The 19,525-nt window shown below is 45.7% G+C and overlaps 1 protein-coding gene and 1 pseudogene across 1 annotated transcript; both read left to right on the top strand.

Annotated features, from left to right (window-relative positions):
• LOC131323807 (THO complex subunit 2-like) overlaps window positions 1-19,525 on the top strand; it is a 71,643-nt pseudogene that overhangs the window by 31,759 nt on the left and 20,359 nt on the right.
• Window positions 15,302-15,936, top strand: LOC131323808 (uncharacterized). The gene is made up of 2 exons (XM_058355647.1): window positions 15,302-15,634; window positions 15,904-15,936. Exons 1-2 carry the CDS (start codon window positions 15,302-15,304, stop codon window positions 15,934-15,936), a joined length of 366 nt encoding a protein of 121 aa, XP_058211630.1.

Here is a 19,525-nt window from a genome sequence, read left to right on the forward strand (position 1 = left end):
ATCTGGCCGTTCAAGGTCACTGTTCAAATTACCATTCACTTCTCAGTCTCGGAATTCGGCGATTGCTGCTAAAGGTAATGGGCTCTAGAACTTGTATTCCATATGAGATCTCAATCAGTGATTAAGGAAGTTTGTGCTTAATGGTATTGAACATTAACTGGTTGTGGTGTTTTGCAAACCCGTGAGCTAGTTAGAGTATCTGTTTAATGTCAATTTGTTGCTGGACTGTTGGGCCAGTGTACTGTTAGTAATCGAGATTCAACCTAGGAGCTGTAAACACCAACATCAGCTTCATGCCCAGTATAGCCTCTGGGTCATTGCGGTCTTTGAAAACCATGGCTGCTAATCCAGGCTCATGGTAATTTTGTTGGCTGCATATATTTATTTCAATGGGCATGTCGTTTGCCTCAAAACTACTTTTGTCTATGCCTAGTTTTGTAACTGGGCAATCAAGCCATTGAGGGCTCAATGCCGTGCATCTTTGAGCGCTGCATTTTCACAACCCGGGAGCTTTGCTTCGACGAGCTCGTTTGTTTCTTAGCGTGGCATGTGTGTGGTTGTGTCTGCTCTTATTAGATGAGTGGTTATGCACTGGTTGAGCGGAGCGGTTTATAGTCCCCCGCAGTCTTGTGTGGCCTCGAAATGTACTAGTTGATTCGGTGGTAAGGCACTATTACTGGTAACATATTAAAGGCTCCTTTTCTGTCTCACTTTTAGAGAGCGGCATGCCTTTGGTAATCAGAAGAGGTTGTGTAGTTCGTGTGGATTGGGCTTTCGGGCGGGGTTGAGGGTGCTCGTGTATTGGATGCCTGTATCTCCTTATTGCCCCCTCGGGTTCGAGGTCCTCTGTAGTTGTTGTTCTTTGGAAGTGAGTGCCGCGTTGAGGTCTTTTTCTGGGTTAAGTTGGAGTATTTGAATCCTGGTCTGCTTATCCTATCTCTGGAGTTTGGTGGTGTTTGGTTATTGGCTGGGGCAGGTTGTTCTGGTGAGCTTTGGAATTCGGATGAAGGAGTGTTAGACTGGTTGGAATGGGCGTGGTGTACGGGGTGGAGCCCCCTGTCAGATGCCATCATCTCTGGTTGAGACTCTTCTTGGTGCCTTGTTCCTCTGTGGTAGCTGATCAGCTCTCCTATGCCATTTTGCTATGTTGCTACTAGTTCTTTGTGATGGTTTATCATATGGTCATTTCTGATCGTGACTCTTAATTTCATTTCCTAGCCTGGTGGGATGTGCCAGGGTAATAATTAGGTTTTGTAATAATTACTACTCGTATCACTTCATAGGTTTCACACCCGTTGTACTGTCTTTCTTCATAGATAGATAGTGCAACGGGGGTAATATCAAACATATGAAATTTTGTTATTCTGCTTACTTTACAATACTCTCCATGTGGGTTGTGCATGGGTTACTACAATTTTTTTTCAGTCTTCTTCTTTTCCTTTTTCTTTTCCTCCTAGGGTATGCCCCTTGTAGGCTGTACATTCGATTATCCTTTTTTTAATTTCAAGCTAATTTACCCAAAAAAAAAAGAAGTGTATGCCAATTATCATACCATAAAGAGGTGGAATGGCCATCATCCAGTATACTAAGAAAGAAGGGTTGCACCAAGGGTCTTATGTTTAATAATTTCCTCCATACCCATGAGCAATCCCCAGGAATTTTTAGATTCCAAAAGTTTCTCCCTTTTATTAAGTATGATTTAACCCATTGACACCACATGGACTGCTCCCCCCTAGAAATCAGGAACCAGATATGCTTGCCTTGTTCCAAACTTGCATGGATTTGAATCCTAGGACCCCCCTCCTGCTTAGGAGAGCATAAGTGCTCCCAAGAAACCTTAGCACTAGTTCTCTTAAGGTTTGGACCAGACCAAAGGAAAGCCCTAAGAATAGACTCTTACCTCTTTAATCACCTTTTTGGGGATGATAAATAAAGAGGACCAATAGGTTTGCATGGAGAAAAGTACATTCTTAATCAACTGAACTTTGCCTGAATAAGTTAGATCCCTGTTTGTCCAAGACTTAGTTTTAGTAGTAATGCTATCCACTAGTCGTTGGCAATCAGAGGCTTTGAGCTTAGTAGAGATAAGAGGCACTCCAAGGTATCTAACAGGCAAATTGCCTTCTTTAAACCCTAGGACATTCAGAATGGCTAACCTAGAGCTTGTGCTTACTCCAGAGAAATAATTGCTACAATCCCAGGACAAGGAGATAGGACAAGGAGATAGGCCTGACAACGCCTGGAACTCAGTGAGTGCAGCCTAGATGTGATTGACTGAAGTGAGATCTCTTTTGCAAAAAATCATGAGATCAACAGCAAAGCAGAGATTGATGAGTTTTGTATTTCCACATCTCCAATGGAAATGGAAATGGAAATCAGGAAGATGTGATTTCTCCCTAAGAAGACAAGTGAGAATCTCCATCACAATGACAAATAGGTAAGAGGACAGTGGATCCCCTTGCCTTAACCCTCTTTTCCCAGGAATATAACCAGTGGTTTCCCCATTAATGTTAAGAGGGTAATTAGCAGTGGTGACACAAGCTAGTAGCCATTTGATCATGGTAGGGTGAAAATTCATGGCAAATAGGACATCCCAAAGGAATTCCCACCTCACATTGTCATATGCCTTCATGATATCCACTTTCATGGCACACCTAGGAGAGGAGGATGATTTATGGTATCCTCTCATGAGTTCTTGTGCCAGGAATATATTATCAGCAATCCTTCTTCCTTTAACAAAACCTGATTGTACAGGGTCAATTAAAGTAGGAAGTGCTAGTTGTATTCTCTTGGCAAGTATTCTAGAGATACACTTGTAAATAGTGGTGTAACAAGAGATGGGTCTAAAATCCCCCACCTTTGATGGGTTGGGTACCTTAGGAACCAGAGCTACAATAGTAGAATTTGCTTTCCTCAGTAATTGGCCTGACCTAAAAGAGGATTTAACACCTGCATTGACTTCATGACGAATGATAGGCCATGCTTTCCTGAAGAAACCAGCATTATAGTCATCAGGACTAGGAGCTTTGGTAGGATTAAGAGACCAAAAGGTGTCTTTTATTTCAAGATCGGTGACCTCAGCAACCATGGCCATCATTTGACCATCTGTTAATCTCTGTTGGACTACCTGCTGAACCCTAGCTAGCCCTTGGTAAGCAGTAGGGTGGGCAGTACCAAGTAGCTTAGAGTAGAAGCTAACAAACCTGGATTTAATATCTTTACTATCCTGAATAAGAGACCAATCATCCAAAACCAAACTATCTTGCTTCTATTATGGGTATTATTCACAGATTTAAAGAAAAATGAGGTGCATTGGTCACCCAATTTAAGCCACTGGATTCTTGATTTTTGCTTGGCTAGACTTTCCTCAGCCCTTAACAAGGTGAGGAATTGCTTATGGACTACCCTTTCCTGCCTTATAATAGAGGGATCAGATGGTTGAGTGCCTAAGTCTTTTGTAGTGATTCTAGAAGTTGTCTAGATTCAACTACCCTCTTTGAGATATCACTATATTCCTTATCATTGAGTTGCTTGAACTCAGCTTGTAATAGCCTAAGTTTCTCACAGACACAGAACATTGGGTTTCCAATGATCACACCCCTCCAAACCTTCTGAACCACAGTTAGAAACTGTGGGTGGTTAGCTAGAAAGTCAAAGAATTTAAAGGGTTTAAGTGTTTTCTTAGTATTTGGTATGATGCAAACAAAGGCAGGAGAGTGGTCAGATACCCCAGGAGTGGGGAAGTGAGCATAAGAACAGCTATAAACTGTCATCCAATGCTCATTCACTAGTACTCTGTCTACCTTGGTAGTGACAAAATAAGTTGGGTCCTACTTGTAGGCCCAAGTGTAGAAACACCCTGAATACCTAAGATTATCAAGTTCCAAGGTATATAGGCATTGATTAAACTCATTCATATGTGGGGGCCAGCTAGTAATGCCCCCAACCTTCTCACTGGGGAATCTAATGGCATTAAAGTCTCCAAGAACAATCCAAGGGTAGGAGGAGTTAACATGATGAAGACTTGACTAAATTGCTTGTCTCTCTAGATAACTGTTAGCCCCATACACAAAAGTTGCCAAAAAGGGTGCCCCTCTATTCTTGGATTGTACTTCACAGTGAATGTATTGGTTAGATTGGTCAAGTACCTGAACCTGGACTATAGTAGCATCCCAGCATACTAGAATTCTGCCAATGGGAGCTTTGGGGTAATTGCTCACAAAATTTCAGTGAGGAAAAACGTACTTTATTATTCTAGAAGCCAACACTTCCTTTATTTTATGCTCTAGCAAACCCATAAGAGAGTTTTTTTTTTTGGATAAATCAGCTTGAAATAGAAAAAAAGGATAACCGAATATACAGTCTACAAGGAGCATACCCTAAGAGGAACAAAAGAAAGAAAAGAAAATTGAGGCTGCCTATGCTAAGTGGCTACATAGACTAGAGGAAATGAACCAAATGTTTCCTGCTCATCTAAGTAGAGGAAGAGAAAACAATTGATAAGGTGAATTACAAGACCATTTAGTGTAGTAATACAAGAGATTGCGAAATTTGTACTCCTTCAAGAGGGATAGAGTAACATGAGGTGATTAGAACACTATACAGATGCTATCTGTTGCAAACACCCAAAAACAATTCCAAGGTGTTCATGACAACACAAGATATGAACGAGCCATAGAATGGCCCATCCGAGCAACACGAGCAGGACGCAGGGCTGCATATCTAAATTGAATCGCAGCTATAGCAGCAGCATCAGCTCGGTACAGCAACAGTTTTGGACTACACCAATCAGTAGCTAGTTGTGGCATTAACTTTCCCAAACTGCCATGTTAGCAGCCAATTGCACCAGCCGTTTCAAATGCAACACTTGTGCACCATGAGCCTGTGTCCAAGAACATCAAGCAACATGTAAACTACTTGCTGGTTGAACCCAAGCAGCAGTTAACTGCTGCTGTTACAACAGCACAACAGCAACAAAAGCAGCAGTAACATCAGAACTCATCAGCAGACATTACAAGCAATCAAAACTGATCGGCAAAAGATGCCCAAAAAACTGATCAGCAATAGTCATACACCTACTAGCAGCAAAATGGAAGAGTAAAACAGCTAGGGACAGCCCCCTAGAAAAGCATAAACATTCCAAGGGACAACCCCCCAAGGATAAGTCAAATCAAAATGGAACCTACTACAGCTTGATGAAACATAACCATTGTAGGCAGCCAAGCAAAATCTGAACTTGCAGGTAATGGACCATAGGATGGAGGGCCAATTCAAAGATAAATGGTCAACACAGCCAACAACACAGCTGAAGACAATCACTATTCACAGCAGTAGCAGAAAATTGCAGCAGATTGATGTGACAATTTCTTATAACACAAGCACATGCACTTCCATAGCACACCAACACATATACGCCAATATGGAAATTGACAATATACAGTAGTAACAATTGCATAAGTCCCCTGAGCATAACCCACAGGTGTGAGCAAGCAATAAAGAAAGATCTAGAATGCTGAAGAATGCTGTCCTAGCACTATGTCCTCCCTCTACTACTCCCTTGGAAGGCTCACAACTCCCACTCGTCTTTTCTCACATGTGCTAGGACAAGGCTCCAAACTCCCTCCCTAGATCTCACAATAAGTCCCCACTAAGTATTACCTCCTCTCTCAAAGAAATGATGAGGCACTAGCACACACCTCATAGGAAATGCACACTATAAAGGAGGGATCACACAGCATCTCAAAAGGGTCCACCAATGAATAAGGTATATACCTAATATATAGAAGTAATAGAAGCTAGCTCTCCCAGATAGCCTTCCAGCAACTTGTTTAATGAGACCATGAGTGTATACTGTAATTACAGCCCTGAGCTAAGCAAGTACAAACCAGAAAACTTGTGTTTAACACCAACCAATAAAGCAACTATGACAGCAATCAATAAGAGGATTAAGGCCCACTAATATTCCATTCATGTGCAATCCAACCTGCTCGAAAAGGAGGCAGGTGTAGACACCCCAATTTGGACTAGTCAAATTTCCTTAATTTGTGGCCCTGAGGCTCCCCGATGATGAATATGGATCAGAACAAGCCATGTACCAATTGAAACGTTGCTCCTTAAAGGAAATGACCAAAATCATTCTCAAGCGCTTTGAAGCAGTCCCAAGCGCTCCAAACTGTTTTCCAAAAAACACTGGCATTGGCTCACTCTCGAGCGCTCGAGAATGCAGTCCCAAGCGCTCGACACCACTCCCGAGCGCTCGAGATCTCTCCCAGTGCCCAATGGGTGAAAAAGATTCCCACTATCCATGCAAGCCATCATTGCATTCCCTTTGAACCGGCTGAGGTGAGTCAACACTCAACCTCAGTCAGAGAGGATATCAGCTGAAGATTTCTTTCTTTAAAAAAATGGTTTATTTCAAAATCATTTCATTTTTTCAAAACCATGGGTTATATGCTCTATATATATACCTATTTTCTGCTGAAGAAGGGGACGAAAAGTTCTCTCTCTAAACCCCTCCTCTTTTCTCTCTCTTGTTCAAGGGAAAAAGCTTTCAAACTCAAACTTCTTTCCCATCTTCAAAGGTGTTTTTCAAAATCATCAAGGAAAAGGGCAAGAAATCCAGAACACTCTTAGCTTCTGATCTCTTGTCTTTTTCACTCCACATTCACCTTTCACAACCATCCAAGGAGCAAAGTGTCAAGCAAAAGGTAGAAATATTTCTATCCTTGGTTCAAATCAAGAGTCTGTTCTCCCTTCTGAGGGGGGTCTCTTAGCTTGTCCCAGCCCTTAATGCTGGGTGCATGGTTGGGAGTCCTTAGTGAAAAAGCAAGAGCAGAGAGTCCACGAATAATGTTTTCCCAAAACCCCTACTGGAAACACTCTCGAGCGCTCGAGAGTTCTCCAAAGCGCTCGGGACTGCTTCCAGTCCCATGCATGGCATTTTGGTAAGCAGCAGGCTGGGGGTGAAGTGCACTTTTAAATAAAATGGTTTTACTTTGGCATGCAGACACAGAAGATCATTTTTTCTTCTAAAACAGAAATGTTTCTTATGAATCTCAAGTGAGAACAAAGTTTTCCTAAGTTAAAAATAAGATCTTCTCTTGTTAAAAATTTAGATTAGGGTGTTTGCATGATGAAGTGGTGCCATTTTCTATTTGAGAGTAAGTTGGCACGCAGCTCACTCCCAAGCGCTCAAAGATATTCCCAAGCGCTCGGGAGTGCATGCATGCCATTGCATCTCACTTTCCCAGTTTTATGTGCTTTCTGAGCTTCTGCATGCATGGATATGTAATTTGCTCTTTTAAAATTGTAGATCTGTTCGTGCAATGGCAAGGATACATGATTTGAAAATTTGAGGTCCTATCTCAGTCTTTCAAGTCCTCTGTTGAGCCAGCGGTCTGCTTTATTGTATTTCATTTTGCAGTCTTTACATTATGTTTTGTCAGTACTTACAGAATGTGCAGGTGGGGTTCAGACACTCTCAAGCGCTTGAGAGGGATCTCGAGCGCTCGAGAGTGAAGCCAGTGAGCCGTGTTTCATTTCCTATTACCTTGCTGTCTTTCATCACATAATTCCCCCCCTATGCATGTGCACAAGCATACACTGTTATTTGGCATCCTATTTGTGGCTAACAAACTCTGCAGGATTTGGTCAGTAGATTTCCCAAGCGCTTAAGAGTACTCTCAAGCGCTCGAGAGTGAAGCCAGTAGCAGTTTATACAGCTTTGCCATCATGCATGTGTCCATCATCATTTCATCACTCCTTGTACACAAGCACCAGCATACACCTTCTATTTTCCATACCTGTGGATACCTGCTACGTGTTTAACGAAACAAAATCCTTTTGTAAAATCCCACAAATGTTTAGTAGAGACCGACATCGCGCCGGGTGAGGGGGGGGTGCCGTAAAACCCTTCCCCTCTCGTAACATGGCTTTCGAATCCTCGAATGATATTTGGTTTTCAATTCAAATCGATCAATTTTCAAATCGAAAACGGTTTCTCGGGTGGCGAACCACAAATCCGGGTGGCGACTCTTCAAAATTTTTCATATCGATCAGCCGGAGCGGCATGTGTTTTTCGGGCCACCCCGATCTCACCCGGGGCAGTGGTAGCCCACAGTGGCGACTCTGCTGGGGAGATGGTTTTATTAAACTTGTGAGCCAAGCTTGAAAAGTGTTTGTGGGATTTTCAAATTGATTTTGATTCATCATCTATTTCTTGTGTATATATCTCGTGCAGCCCCGCTGTTGTGTTTCGGCAATCCTACTCGGCTTGCCGGTGATAGGGAATCCCGGGACACTCAGCAACTCTCGACCGTGATGAGTCATCTCTACCGTTTGTACCATTATTGGGCGTACGCTCAATAGTGGGAGGTATACTTTGACTCTAGTCCGGGGAACCCATTTCAAGCCAAAACCGGCCCTTGTACGTGTTTAGCAAGCCATAAAACATTCCAAATTAGGACAGGGGCCTGCAGGGTAGGATTATGTGCTATATCATGTCTATGTGCTGCATTTCATTTCACGCCATCATGCTGTCAGCCACGGTTCTCGAGACTTGCTCGCACGGTCTTTGGGAGGTTGCCGAGACCCGATGAAGAGTCACGCGCCCTTATGCGTGTTGTTAACCATATGAGTCCTCAAGCTAAAACCTAAGGGAAACTAGGATTTTGTTAAGTCCTCGACTAGTGTTCGGTCGGGGAATTAACCAAAGGGAGGAATGACACGGAAACAGAACATCATGACGCCGACACCGCCCAGGCTAAAAGCAAATGTGCCGCTTACGCCACTTCGGTTATCGTATCATGTTGTTCACCCCAAGTCATTCCAAACTGATGGTCAATTTCTTGATGAGATACTAGCCGAATACTTAACTTATTTTGGCATCTTTTGGGGAAAGACGCTCCCTAAATGAGGATAAAAATCCGAGGATCACGGCAACCTCTCAAACATTCAATCATTTTTCAAAAACCAAAGTCGACGACGGTGATGGTGACGCACGCATTTTCCAAAGAATTACGCATAAACTTCATAAAATGTAAGCAGGCACCACATCTGAGCGCGGTTTTTGCTTTGCTATCAGTGCTGAGCAATTGGGCCAAGGAAGAAGAATATCATACCCTCCTGGACTAGACCCTTGGGACAGAGATTAAAGCGACTCCAACTTCAGGCAGACCCCGCCAGTGCATCGGATTCAAGGGCGAAAATGGACCTACTAATCGGAAACCTCAACCCAAACGGAGACAATCCAAACTCGAACTTAATCCCAAACCTCAACCTTAACAGAGGCAATCCAAATCCTAGCGAAGGCAATCCGAACCCAAATCCAAATCTACATCCCAATCCTAACCCGAACCCGGAACCGAACCAGGAAATCCCAAATGGAGAAATGAGGCAGATCACGCAAGCTATTCAGCGTCTGGGCGAACGTACCGACAATCAAATCGCCCAACTCATGACGATGATAACCGGGGTTGCCTGACGGCTTCCAAACCCAAATCCAAACCCTAATCTAAACCTGAATCCCAACCCGGAGCAACCGATCCTCGAAGTGGAAGCCCCGCAGAACACCGAGATGGCAGCAGTCTTGGCAAAGATCACCCAGTTAGAACAGTCTGTTGCGAGAAACGAGAAGATTGCCTCGACAAGTTTTGACATCAACAAGCTTTGCCTTTTTCCCAACGCAAAGCTCCCGGAGAAGTTCAGACCAATCGACTTTGCTAAATTCGACGGGACTGGAGATCTGAAAGCGCATTTGATTGGGTATATCGGAGCACTGTCTATGTGGGGAGTCGAAAAGGATGCCATGGCCCAAATGTTCTCCCAGACCTTGGTGGGTCATGCTCTTTACTGGTTCACTTCGTTGGATGAAAGGAAGAAGCGCTCATGGGAAGACATATGTGCGGCTTTCGTGGCGCAATATGATTACAACATCCAACTGGAGGTTACCACTCGGGAACTCGAATCTACAAAGATGGAAGCCAAGGAAGCCTTCGCAGATTTTGTGAAAAGATGGAGATCTAAGGCAGCACAGATGAAAGATAGGCCAACCGATAGAGATCAAATCCGGATGATTGTCCGGAATCTTCAGCCCAACCTTGCAAGGCATATGGTGATGGCTCAGGCCTGCTCTGATTTTAAAACATTCTTTGATACAGGCTTGGCCGTCGAAGAAGCAGTTCAACTGGGAATCCTCGACAAACCTGAACCTCCTCCCAAAGCCAAGAAGGTCTACTCCGGTAACAGCAGCACGCTGTTCGAAAACTCCAATTACACCCAACTCCCAAACACCTCCTCAAACACGACCCAAGCTGAACCTGTCAACCAGATTGTAACCCAAACCAGTCAACCTCGATCCCAACCCCGTGTGTTCGCCCAATTTTCAGCACCTCTCTCCGCAGTGTTTGAAAAGTTGGTCGAAAGTGATCTCCTTAAACCACTTGCTCCCACCCCACTGCCACAAAAGCTCTCTGCCTCTCACAACCCCAACGCCTTCTGCGCCTATCACCAAAATCCTGGCCACCTAACCGATAACTGCTTCCGCCTTCGCCATGCCATTCAAGACCTCATAGACAACAAGACCATTCCTATGCTTCACCAAAAACCCAATACCGTCTCCAACCCACTTCCGAAACATTCAAACGCCCGCACAAACCACATTTCCCTGAGCCACCCCTTCAACCCAAGCCTTCACATCATCTCTGTCACTAAGCCCAAGCCAATTGCTGAGATTCCGGCCGAGGATGCTATCTGTGCGCTTGAAACGGTGGAATGGGATTTTCAAAGAAGGTGGGAGGACCTAGCGAATGATTTCCTGACAGTGGAACAACGAGCCATTGTTAACGGAGTGTGGCCTGTGTCAGTTAATGCTCAGCAAGTCGAAGAATTGGAACATGGTGAGTGGAGACAAGCCTGGGATGAGATGATGGCAGATCCATTTGATGGATATTCCCTGTTTACTCTATTCTCAGAGCCTGAACCAGTCGAGGAGTTTGACGAATGGGACCCAGAACCCGGTGGGTGGCTCTGGCAAGACGATTCAGACCCTCTTGATGAAACATCTTTGGTGTGCTTGTTCTGGGAGCAGGAAGAGGAACAGGGCCCTGACCTGATGAACCCCCGCTTATTCTCCGGGCTTTCCGCTTCAACCATAATCAATATCGATAGGGATTCTGACGCCCTCGCCCGTACCTTGGATCAAGTCTTCTGTCCACAGGAGTACATTTATTAATGAATTCATCCCACAACCAATTGTTGAGATCCCTGACGAATCCCATATCTGCGTGCTGGATCCTGAAAACCTTTGGGGTAAGGCTGAAATGGTGAACGTATGGGTCGATGGTGAAGAACTTACTGTCAACAAGGCTATGTTGGACGAAGGCTCTCTACAGGTCAACAACAGCAGCAACGTCGACTTCTGGAACTCTCATGAAGAAGAAAACATATGGAATGCCCTGGAGATGGAACTTTTGAATGACACCCTGGAGAAGACAAAGCTCGATAAGGGAAAACGCAAGGCCAATACCGATCTCTCCGATTTCTGGGGGGGTCTTCGATTGGAATCCGCCCCCATGGCAGTCTGTAATCTCACCAGAAGCGGTAGGGTATACCAGCCCGCCAACTTCCAGCAAGGAAGCTCGTCCCGAGCAGCTCCCCCTCAACAGAGTAACCCTCGCATCCTTGAGAATCCCGCCAACTCCACCCCTGTCTCGCCAGCTCCATAAAATAACTCCTCAAACTCCGATAACCTGCCACATCAACCTGACCCGCCCACCCACCTTAATTCATTTGTCAGCTCAAACCCAAATGCCTCTCAATACCAAAACTTAAATTCCAACGATGACCCCATCATCCAGCAACTTCATGAAACCCCTGCCCGCATGTCCATGTGGGGAGTGTTGGCAGCTTCCCGCGTGCATCGCCGAAGGCTTGTCAACTCTCTCTCCAGGCTTGAGGTCCCTTCCGACATAGCCCCAGAAGCCCTCATCGCCCTTATAACCCCAAATTTTACCCAACACACTTTATCCTTCACCGAGAAAGACCTTCCGCCTGAAGAAACCGATCACAATAAGCCTCTCCACGTGACCATGAAATGCCTGGGAAAGTGGGTCCCCGCGATACTCATAGACAATGGTTCGGCCATCAACGTGTGCCCACTCCGCATTGCTTACTGCCTGAGTCTCAAAAACAAGGACTTTGCGCCATCAACTTTGGGCGTCCGGGCTTATGATAACACGCGGCGTGATGTCCTGGGAACAATCAACCTGGAACTGATAACTGGGAAGTTCAAGACCACCGTGGAATTTTGTGTACTAGACATACCGGCCTCGTTCAACCTCTTACTGGGGAGGCCATGGCTGCACCGTTCTGACGTTATGGGGGTACCCTTTACGCTGCATCAGAAACTCATCCTAGGATTGGATTCTGGGACTCTTGTTATCCACGAGGATTCCGGTATTCGTCCCCACTCTGAAGATAATTCCCCACTGCTAGAAATCATGCACGGAGAAGAAGACGTGGCCTTAGGAGGGTTTGCTGTCATGACCTCAAAAGTTTGCACCATTCGGGCTGAAGATGGTTTCTTGGTGAGTTTCGCAGCATTGGAAATCATGAAGCGAATGAATTACCTCCCGGGCATGGGCTTGGGGCTCTATGAGCAAGGAGTCTCCGAGTTCCCTCATTTCCCCGGGAGTAATGAACGCTTCGGTCTGGGTTACGAGTTCGAGAAGAGTGATCCAGAGAAAAGGTGGCGCAACCGCGCCCGAGCTCATGCAGTCGGAAAGAATCAGAAGAAAGAGGAAGCACCATATCGAGGAGAACCCGAGCCTTTCGTTGATCTTGAAACAAAAGTGAAACACCCTGGGTTTGAGATCTTCGCCAATGACACTTGGGAGGATGATAAAGAGGAAACTAAGATGGAAGAATTGTCCGAAGCACTGGATTGGCTTGAAGCCTTTGGTTTGGGTAGTCTCCAATCTCTGTTTGAAGGTGAGGAACCAGAGGGTATGATAGAAGACGCGGCTGTGCTCATGCTGGGAGGAGAAGATGAATTGGAAGACCCTTCTAAGCTCATTGTGGACGCTGTGGGCGCTTATGAAAACTGCACTTTCATTCCTTTTGTAACGCGCACTCACGACACTAGCATCGAGTCCGAGTCTGAGTCTGATACTGACTCTTCGTCTAGTAGTGAGTCGGAGTTTGTGCCTATTGGCCCTCCTCGTCGTAGCTTTTACTTCGAGTTTGAGTCAACTGCTGTATTCCCTCCCTCCGAGGAGCCTATCAATCAAATGAACGACGCCTTTGCTTACTTGCCGGATTTTGAAATAAATTGTTTGGATCCCGACGATGAAGGAATAGATTTCGATGGGGACATCCCCAAGGAAATCCGTTCCCTCATCGAGCGTGAAAATGAAAGGCATGCTCAGCCTCTAAAAGAAGAAATAATCTCGATAAACTTGGGTGATGAGGAGAACCCTCGATTGGTTCAGGTCGGTTCCGGGCTGTCTCCAGATGAGCTTCAAGAACTTACCAATTCACTAAAGGAATTTAAAGAAGTCTTTGCTTGGTCCCATGCAGACATGCCCGGAATCGACCCAGAAATTGTCGAGCACAGGATCCCCCTCTATCCCGATGCAAAACCCGTTAAACAAAAGCTGAGAAGAATGCGGCCCGATTGGGTGTTAAAAAATAAAAGAGGAACTAACGAAACAGATCGACGCTGGTTTTCTAATCGTAACTGAATACCCCACTTGGGTTGCAAACATTGTGCCTGTCCCCAAAAAGGATGGAAGAATCAGAGTATCTGTCGATTTTAGAGATCTGAACAAAGCAAGCCCTAAAGATGATTTTCCATTACCGCATATAGACATACTCGTTGATAACACTGCAGGGCATGCTTTACTATCCTTCATGGACGGTTTCTCGGGGTACAATCAAATTCTCTTGGCTCCAGAAGACAGGGAAAAGACTACGTTCATCACCGAATGGGGAACCTATTGCTATCGGGTTATGCCGTTTGGGTTGAAAAATGCCGGTCTTACGTATCAGAGGGGTGCTACTACACTGCTGCATGATATGATCCATAAGGAAGTCGAAGTGTACGTCGATGATATGATAGTGAAGGGGAAGGAGCGGAAAGATCACCTCCCCGCGCTGAGAAAGTTCCTTGAGAGAGTTCAGAAATACAAGATGCACCTTAATCCACAGAAGTGCACATTCGGAGTCACTGCTGGGAAAATGCTCGGGTTCATGATCACAACCCGAGGGATTGAGGTAAGACCCTTATAAAATCAAAGCCGTTCTTGAGATGGAACCACCCCGATCAGAGAAGGAGGTCCGATGTTTCTTGGGAAAAATTCAATTCATCAGTCGATTCATCGCCAAGCTGACCTTGACTTGTGAACCATTATTTCGATTGCTCAAGAAGGATGTAAAGTTCGAGTGGAACGAGAAGTGTCAGAAAGCTTTCGAAGCGGTGCAAACTTATCTCCAGAACCCTCCGATCCTGATGCCACCTACACCAGGAAAACCTTTGATCCTATACTTGTCCGTCACGCCCTCATCAATGGGGTGCATGCTGGCACAAGAAGGAGAAGATGGGGTTGAAAGGGCGATTTACTACTTGAGCAAGAAGATGGTAGGATGCGAGGAGCGATACACTTCGCTGGAAAAGACATGTTGGGCGCTTGTATGGGCCACAAAGAAGTTGAGACACTACATGCTCGCTTACTCGGTGATACTGATCTCTCGGATGGATCCTCTCAAGTATCTATTTGAGAAGCCAGCACTTACCGGTAAGCTAGCACGTTGGTTGCTCTTGTTGGCAGAATTCGAAATCAAGTACGTCATTCGCAAGTCAGTGAAAGGAAGAGCGGTGGCAGAGTTTTTGGCAGATCGTCCGATTGATGGCCCAGAGCACACAGAATTTCAATTTCTGGATGAAGATGTGATGTCAACGGTCAATGAAACGTGGGTGTTGTACTTCGATGGAGCCGCAAATCAGAAAGGATTCGGGATTGGCATACTGCTGGTCTCGCCTGAGGGGTCGCATATTCCCCTCGCATTCAAGTTGAACTTCGAAGTCACGAACAACGAAGCTGAGTACGAAGCATGTATTGTGGGGATGGAAGCCGCATTGGAGATTGGTGTCAAAGTGCTAGAAGTCGTCGGAGATTCCAACCTGGTTGTATCGCAAGCAAACGGAGAAAGGAAGGTCCGGGATGAGAAAATGAAGCCGTATCATCAGCAGCTCGATGAACTTCTCCCGAATTTTCAAAAGGTAACCTTCACGCATGTACCGAGGATGAAGAACCGCTTGGCAGATGCCCTGGCCACTTTAGCATCCATGCTGGAACTTCCAATTGGGGTGAAGCTAAGGCCTGTCATGATTGAGCAGAGGGGAAAACATGTGTACGACTATGTCATGAACATCGACGAACCGGACGATGGACTCCCTTGGTTCTACGATATCCGGAATTTCGTCGAGAAAGGGGAGTTCCCTGTGGATTCAACTAAGAAAGATCGGATCGCACTGCAACGACTCGCATCTCAATACATCATCTGTGGAGGACAATTATATCGGCGATCTCCTTGCGGAGTTCACAAGCTGTGTGTTCACGGGGACGACATCAAAGCAGTAATGGAAGAAGTTCACGAAGGGGTTTGTGGACCTCATATGAATGGGATGATGCTGGCTAAGAAAGTGTTAAGGCTAGGCTACTATTGGTCTACCATGGAGACAGAATGCATTGAGTACGTACGCCGGTGCCACAAGTGCCAGACTCATGCCAACCTTATCCATGTTCCGCCTTCGGAGTTACACTCGATGGCAACGCCATGGCCATTCTCCGCTTAGGGCATTGATGTCATTGGAAAAATCACACCTGCAGCTTCTAACGGTCACAGGTTCATCTTGGTGGCAGTCGATTACTTCACTAAGTGGGTCGAAGCAGCTTCATACAAAACTTTGACGACGGTTCAAGTGGCTAACTTCATCAAGCAAAACATCGTTTATCGGTATGGGGTCCCTCAAGCATTCGTATCTGATAACGGTGTTCATTTCAAGGGAAAAGTTCTGGAACTCTTTGAGGAATTCAAGATCCAAGTACATCACTCAACCACTTATCGGCCACAAACGAACGGGGCAGTCGAAGCAGCAAACAAGACTATTAAGACGATTCTGGAACGGACTACTCAGTCAGCAAGAAATTGGCACGAACAGCTACCACTAGCTTTGTGGGGATACCGGACGTCTATCCGCACACCGACAGGGGCAACACCCTACTCTTTGGTGTACGGTATGGAAGCCGTTCTCCCTATCGAGCTAGAAGTGCCATCTTTGAGGGTCATGGCGGAATGCGGAGTGGACGAAGCTGAATGGATCAGAGGAAGGTTCGAGGAACTCATGCTGTTTGATGAAAGAAGGCTGCACGCGCTATACCACATTCAGGGCTATCAGCGAAGAATCGCTCGGGCATTCAACAAAAAGGTGAAGTCAAGGGACCTACAAGAAGGGGACATGGTAGTCAAGGAAATACGCGCGCCGGTTTTCGACTTACGAGGGAAGTTCCGACCTAAATGGGCAGGGCCCTACATCATCAAGACTATTCTCTCTGGCAGCTTCAATCGTCGACCTCGATGGCAACGAATTTGCGAATCTTGTCAATTTGGATCAACTCAAACGTTATTATCCCTGAAAGAGCTCGCTGGGCCGAAAACTGCAAGGGCGGGTGGTTCCAGGCAAAAGTTAGAGCAAGCCTGCTAGGTTGAAAACCCGAGAGGGCGGCCTAGGCAAAAGTTAAGGCAAATAATCAAAGAAAAGCTCGCTAGACCGAAAACCCGAAAGGGCGGTACCAGGCAAAATTTAGAGCGCAAAAGAAGAGTGTCAATACCCGAGTGAACCCGTAGCCTGAACTACGTACGGGCCTGATTCTCTTTTACGAGGGATATGTAGGCAATCTTGTCCCGAGATTCGGTCCTAATTCCTAAATATCAAAATCCAATCCCAAATCAAGTCCAAAATGACAAATCCAAAATGCTTTTCAGAGCCGCATGTGATCAAATGAACCAAAAGGGGGAAACCCTTAATCAGTCGATTTTATTCAGATTACTTCTTTATTACAAGCTGAGCATGAAAATGAAAAAGCACAAAATCAAAGCACACTTTTTATTTCAAAGTCTGGCAAAGTAAGTAGTCAACCCATCCTTGCTTTCACATCCCTCCTTAGCCATTTGCGGTACCTTCCGGTCGAAGCAAAAGAAAACAGTGGGTCACTTGGCTCGGTCCTACGAGTCCCCCACGACCGAGTGTAACTCCGAAGGTCCGGAATGTTGAAGGGAGGGAGACGAAGCATTTCAGAACCGGGCTGTGGCACCTCCTGGCTAAGTCCAAGCTGACGGAGAACACGGAAGGGTGAGTAGAAGGAGAAGCCTGTCAAGCCAGCCACAAACACATGTGTCGAGCCCATGTTGCCAATAGTCATAACAGGAAGCCTCAGCCAATGACACCGCCAAGCAATGTCATCTTCCTCTGCAGAAGCAAGGAAATCAGCCCAATCATCTTCATTCCCATACATCACTTAAAAGGGACGGTTCCATCCACTTGCGCGATACCACCAATCATTGACTGGGGATGTCAACAAATTTAATTTGTCGCAAAGCCACATCTGTCAAAAAGAGAGAAAACAAGTAAGGAGCCAGATAAAGCCTGAACCGAGTGTCGAGATAAAATGAATGAGGGAAATAGAAAAAGGAGAGCTGAGTGAGGTCCCTCGCCTGCAACAACAGCGGGCTACCACCAAAAACCCTTGTGCAATCAGCATGGACAACATCGAACCCCATCAAGGTTTCAGCAAGAACCAATGGCGCAACATCCTTACGAGCATCAATCTGAGCAGCAACCCCCACCAGTAAGGAATTGGGCTGACCAACGGACGGAACCAACAAGAAGGCCGCTAGGAGGCAAATGCAACAAGCCATCATCCTGCGACCTTGGTGCTCGAAATCTGTCAAGTCCCCAGGTGGGCTGAACCTCTCGTACAACTGCACGATGTTAATGGCATTACCTCGAGTAAGAAACTCGGCGGCGTTGCCACTAACACCCAGCTTTGCCTTCAGGATATTCTTCATGCTCTCCCTGATCATAGGAACAACCGGCTCAGCAGAGTCATGGCTTCCGAGATAAGCATGAAACTCCTCGATGGTGGGGCACAGTTCTTGAGAACCAAAGCGAAAGACATGCACCTCTGGATCCCAAAAGCGTGCCGCCGCGTGCAGCAAGACGGGATGAATTGCAACCTCTCGAAGATATCTTGGGGCGTGGAGCCGATGCCCTTGGAAGTTCAGCCAGTCGATGCCTTCAAGACTATCCAACCAAGGGCGAAGTAAGGCTTAGTTTAGCATGGTGATGGAAAGAATGGATTTTTGGAGGGAAATGATGAAATGAAGTGTGAATGGCTTACCAAAGGAGAGCCTGGTATTTATAGAAGCTTAAAGTGGGCAACACCACTTCCCCACCAGCCTTGAAACTCATCAAGTTTATCATTTTCAAAATCTTTTCAAAATTCAAACTTTGGAAACTTGGAAAATATTGGAAAAACCACAAGTCAAGCTTTGGGAAGCCATTCAGAACGTGCGAGCAGAAGAAAACAACAAATGACAGCCAACAAGTGGCATTGGGAAACAGCAGGGGGCAGTCCATGACAGCAGTCACGAGCGCTCGGGAGTGAAGTCCCAAGCGCTCGAGACCACTCTCGAGCGCTCGAGAGTACTGCTGTTTTGCAGCAGATTCTAGTTTCCCCATTTTGACTTCCATGCAACATTGAAACCCTGTTTCATCAAGTTTAACAGTTCCCAGCAGTTGTTTAAGGGGTACAGCAGTTCTGTCCATGTGTTTTGTCGAGTATTCAAGTGTGTTACGTGAAAAATCACAAGTTTTCCAAAGTTTTCACTCCTTGAGCATGTCGGAATCCGTATCAAGGGCATTTGGTCGAATCGAGCAACACGCTCGAGCCATGACGGGTCTCAATGACTGTTTGACACACTCCAAAAACATGTCAACACTCTTAATTCAAGCTTTCATCATTCAATCGTACCAAAATCATCATTTTAAATGCAAGTGTCGATTGTCAAAAACATTTTAGTAATTCTCCCCGTCCCCTCGAGTCACAGCACTCATTTGTCAACCGCGCAGCGCACTCGGTTACGATCAAAAGCCCTTAAATCTAAATTTCATGGTCGATCGCTCGAAAGTTTGTCGTTTGGTGTCGATGTCGAGTTTTATTCCTCACTTTGAGAGTATCGGTCGAAATTCGCGTACTCTTTATGTTCTTTCAAAGCTAGACGAACATATTTCATAAAATACAATTCTGTAACAGCAGTGCGAACGAGTAAAAGAATAAAGTGCGAATTCTCATAAATGAACATGATGTTTACAATGAGCGAAGAAGGAGGTGCAAAAACTGGGGCAAACACACGCCCAAATCCTGACTACCAGGGCACGCAGGCCCGAATAAAACTAAGGCACGCA

Source organism: Rhododendron vialii, chromosome 4a (assembly GCF_030253575.1).
Source record: "Rhododendron vialii isolate Sample 1 chromosome 4a, ASM3025357v1".
NCBI lineage: Eukaryota > Viridiplantae > Streptophyta > Magnoliopsida > Ericales > Ericaceae > Rhododendron > Rhododendron vialii.

Excerpts from the sequence above, each read along its gene's own strand:
- LOC131323808 (XM_058355647.1), top strand. The coding sequence starts at position 15,302 with ATGAAGAACCGCTTGGCAGATGCCCTGGCCACTTTAGCATCCATGCTG. Across the intron at positions 15,635-15,903 it reads ACGGGGACGACATCAAAGCA|GTTCATCTTGGTGGCAGTCG; the intron begins GTAATGGAAGAA and ends TAACGGTCACAG.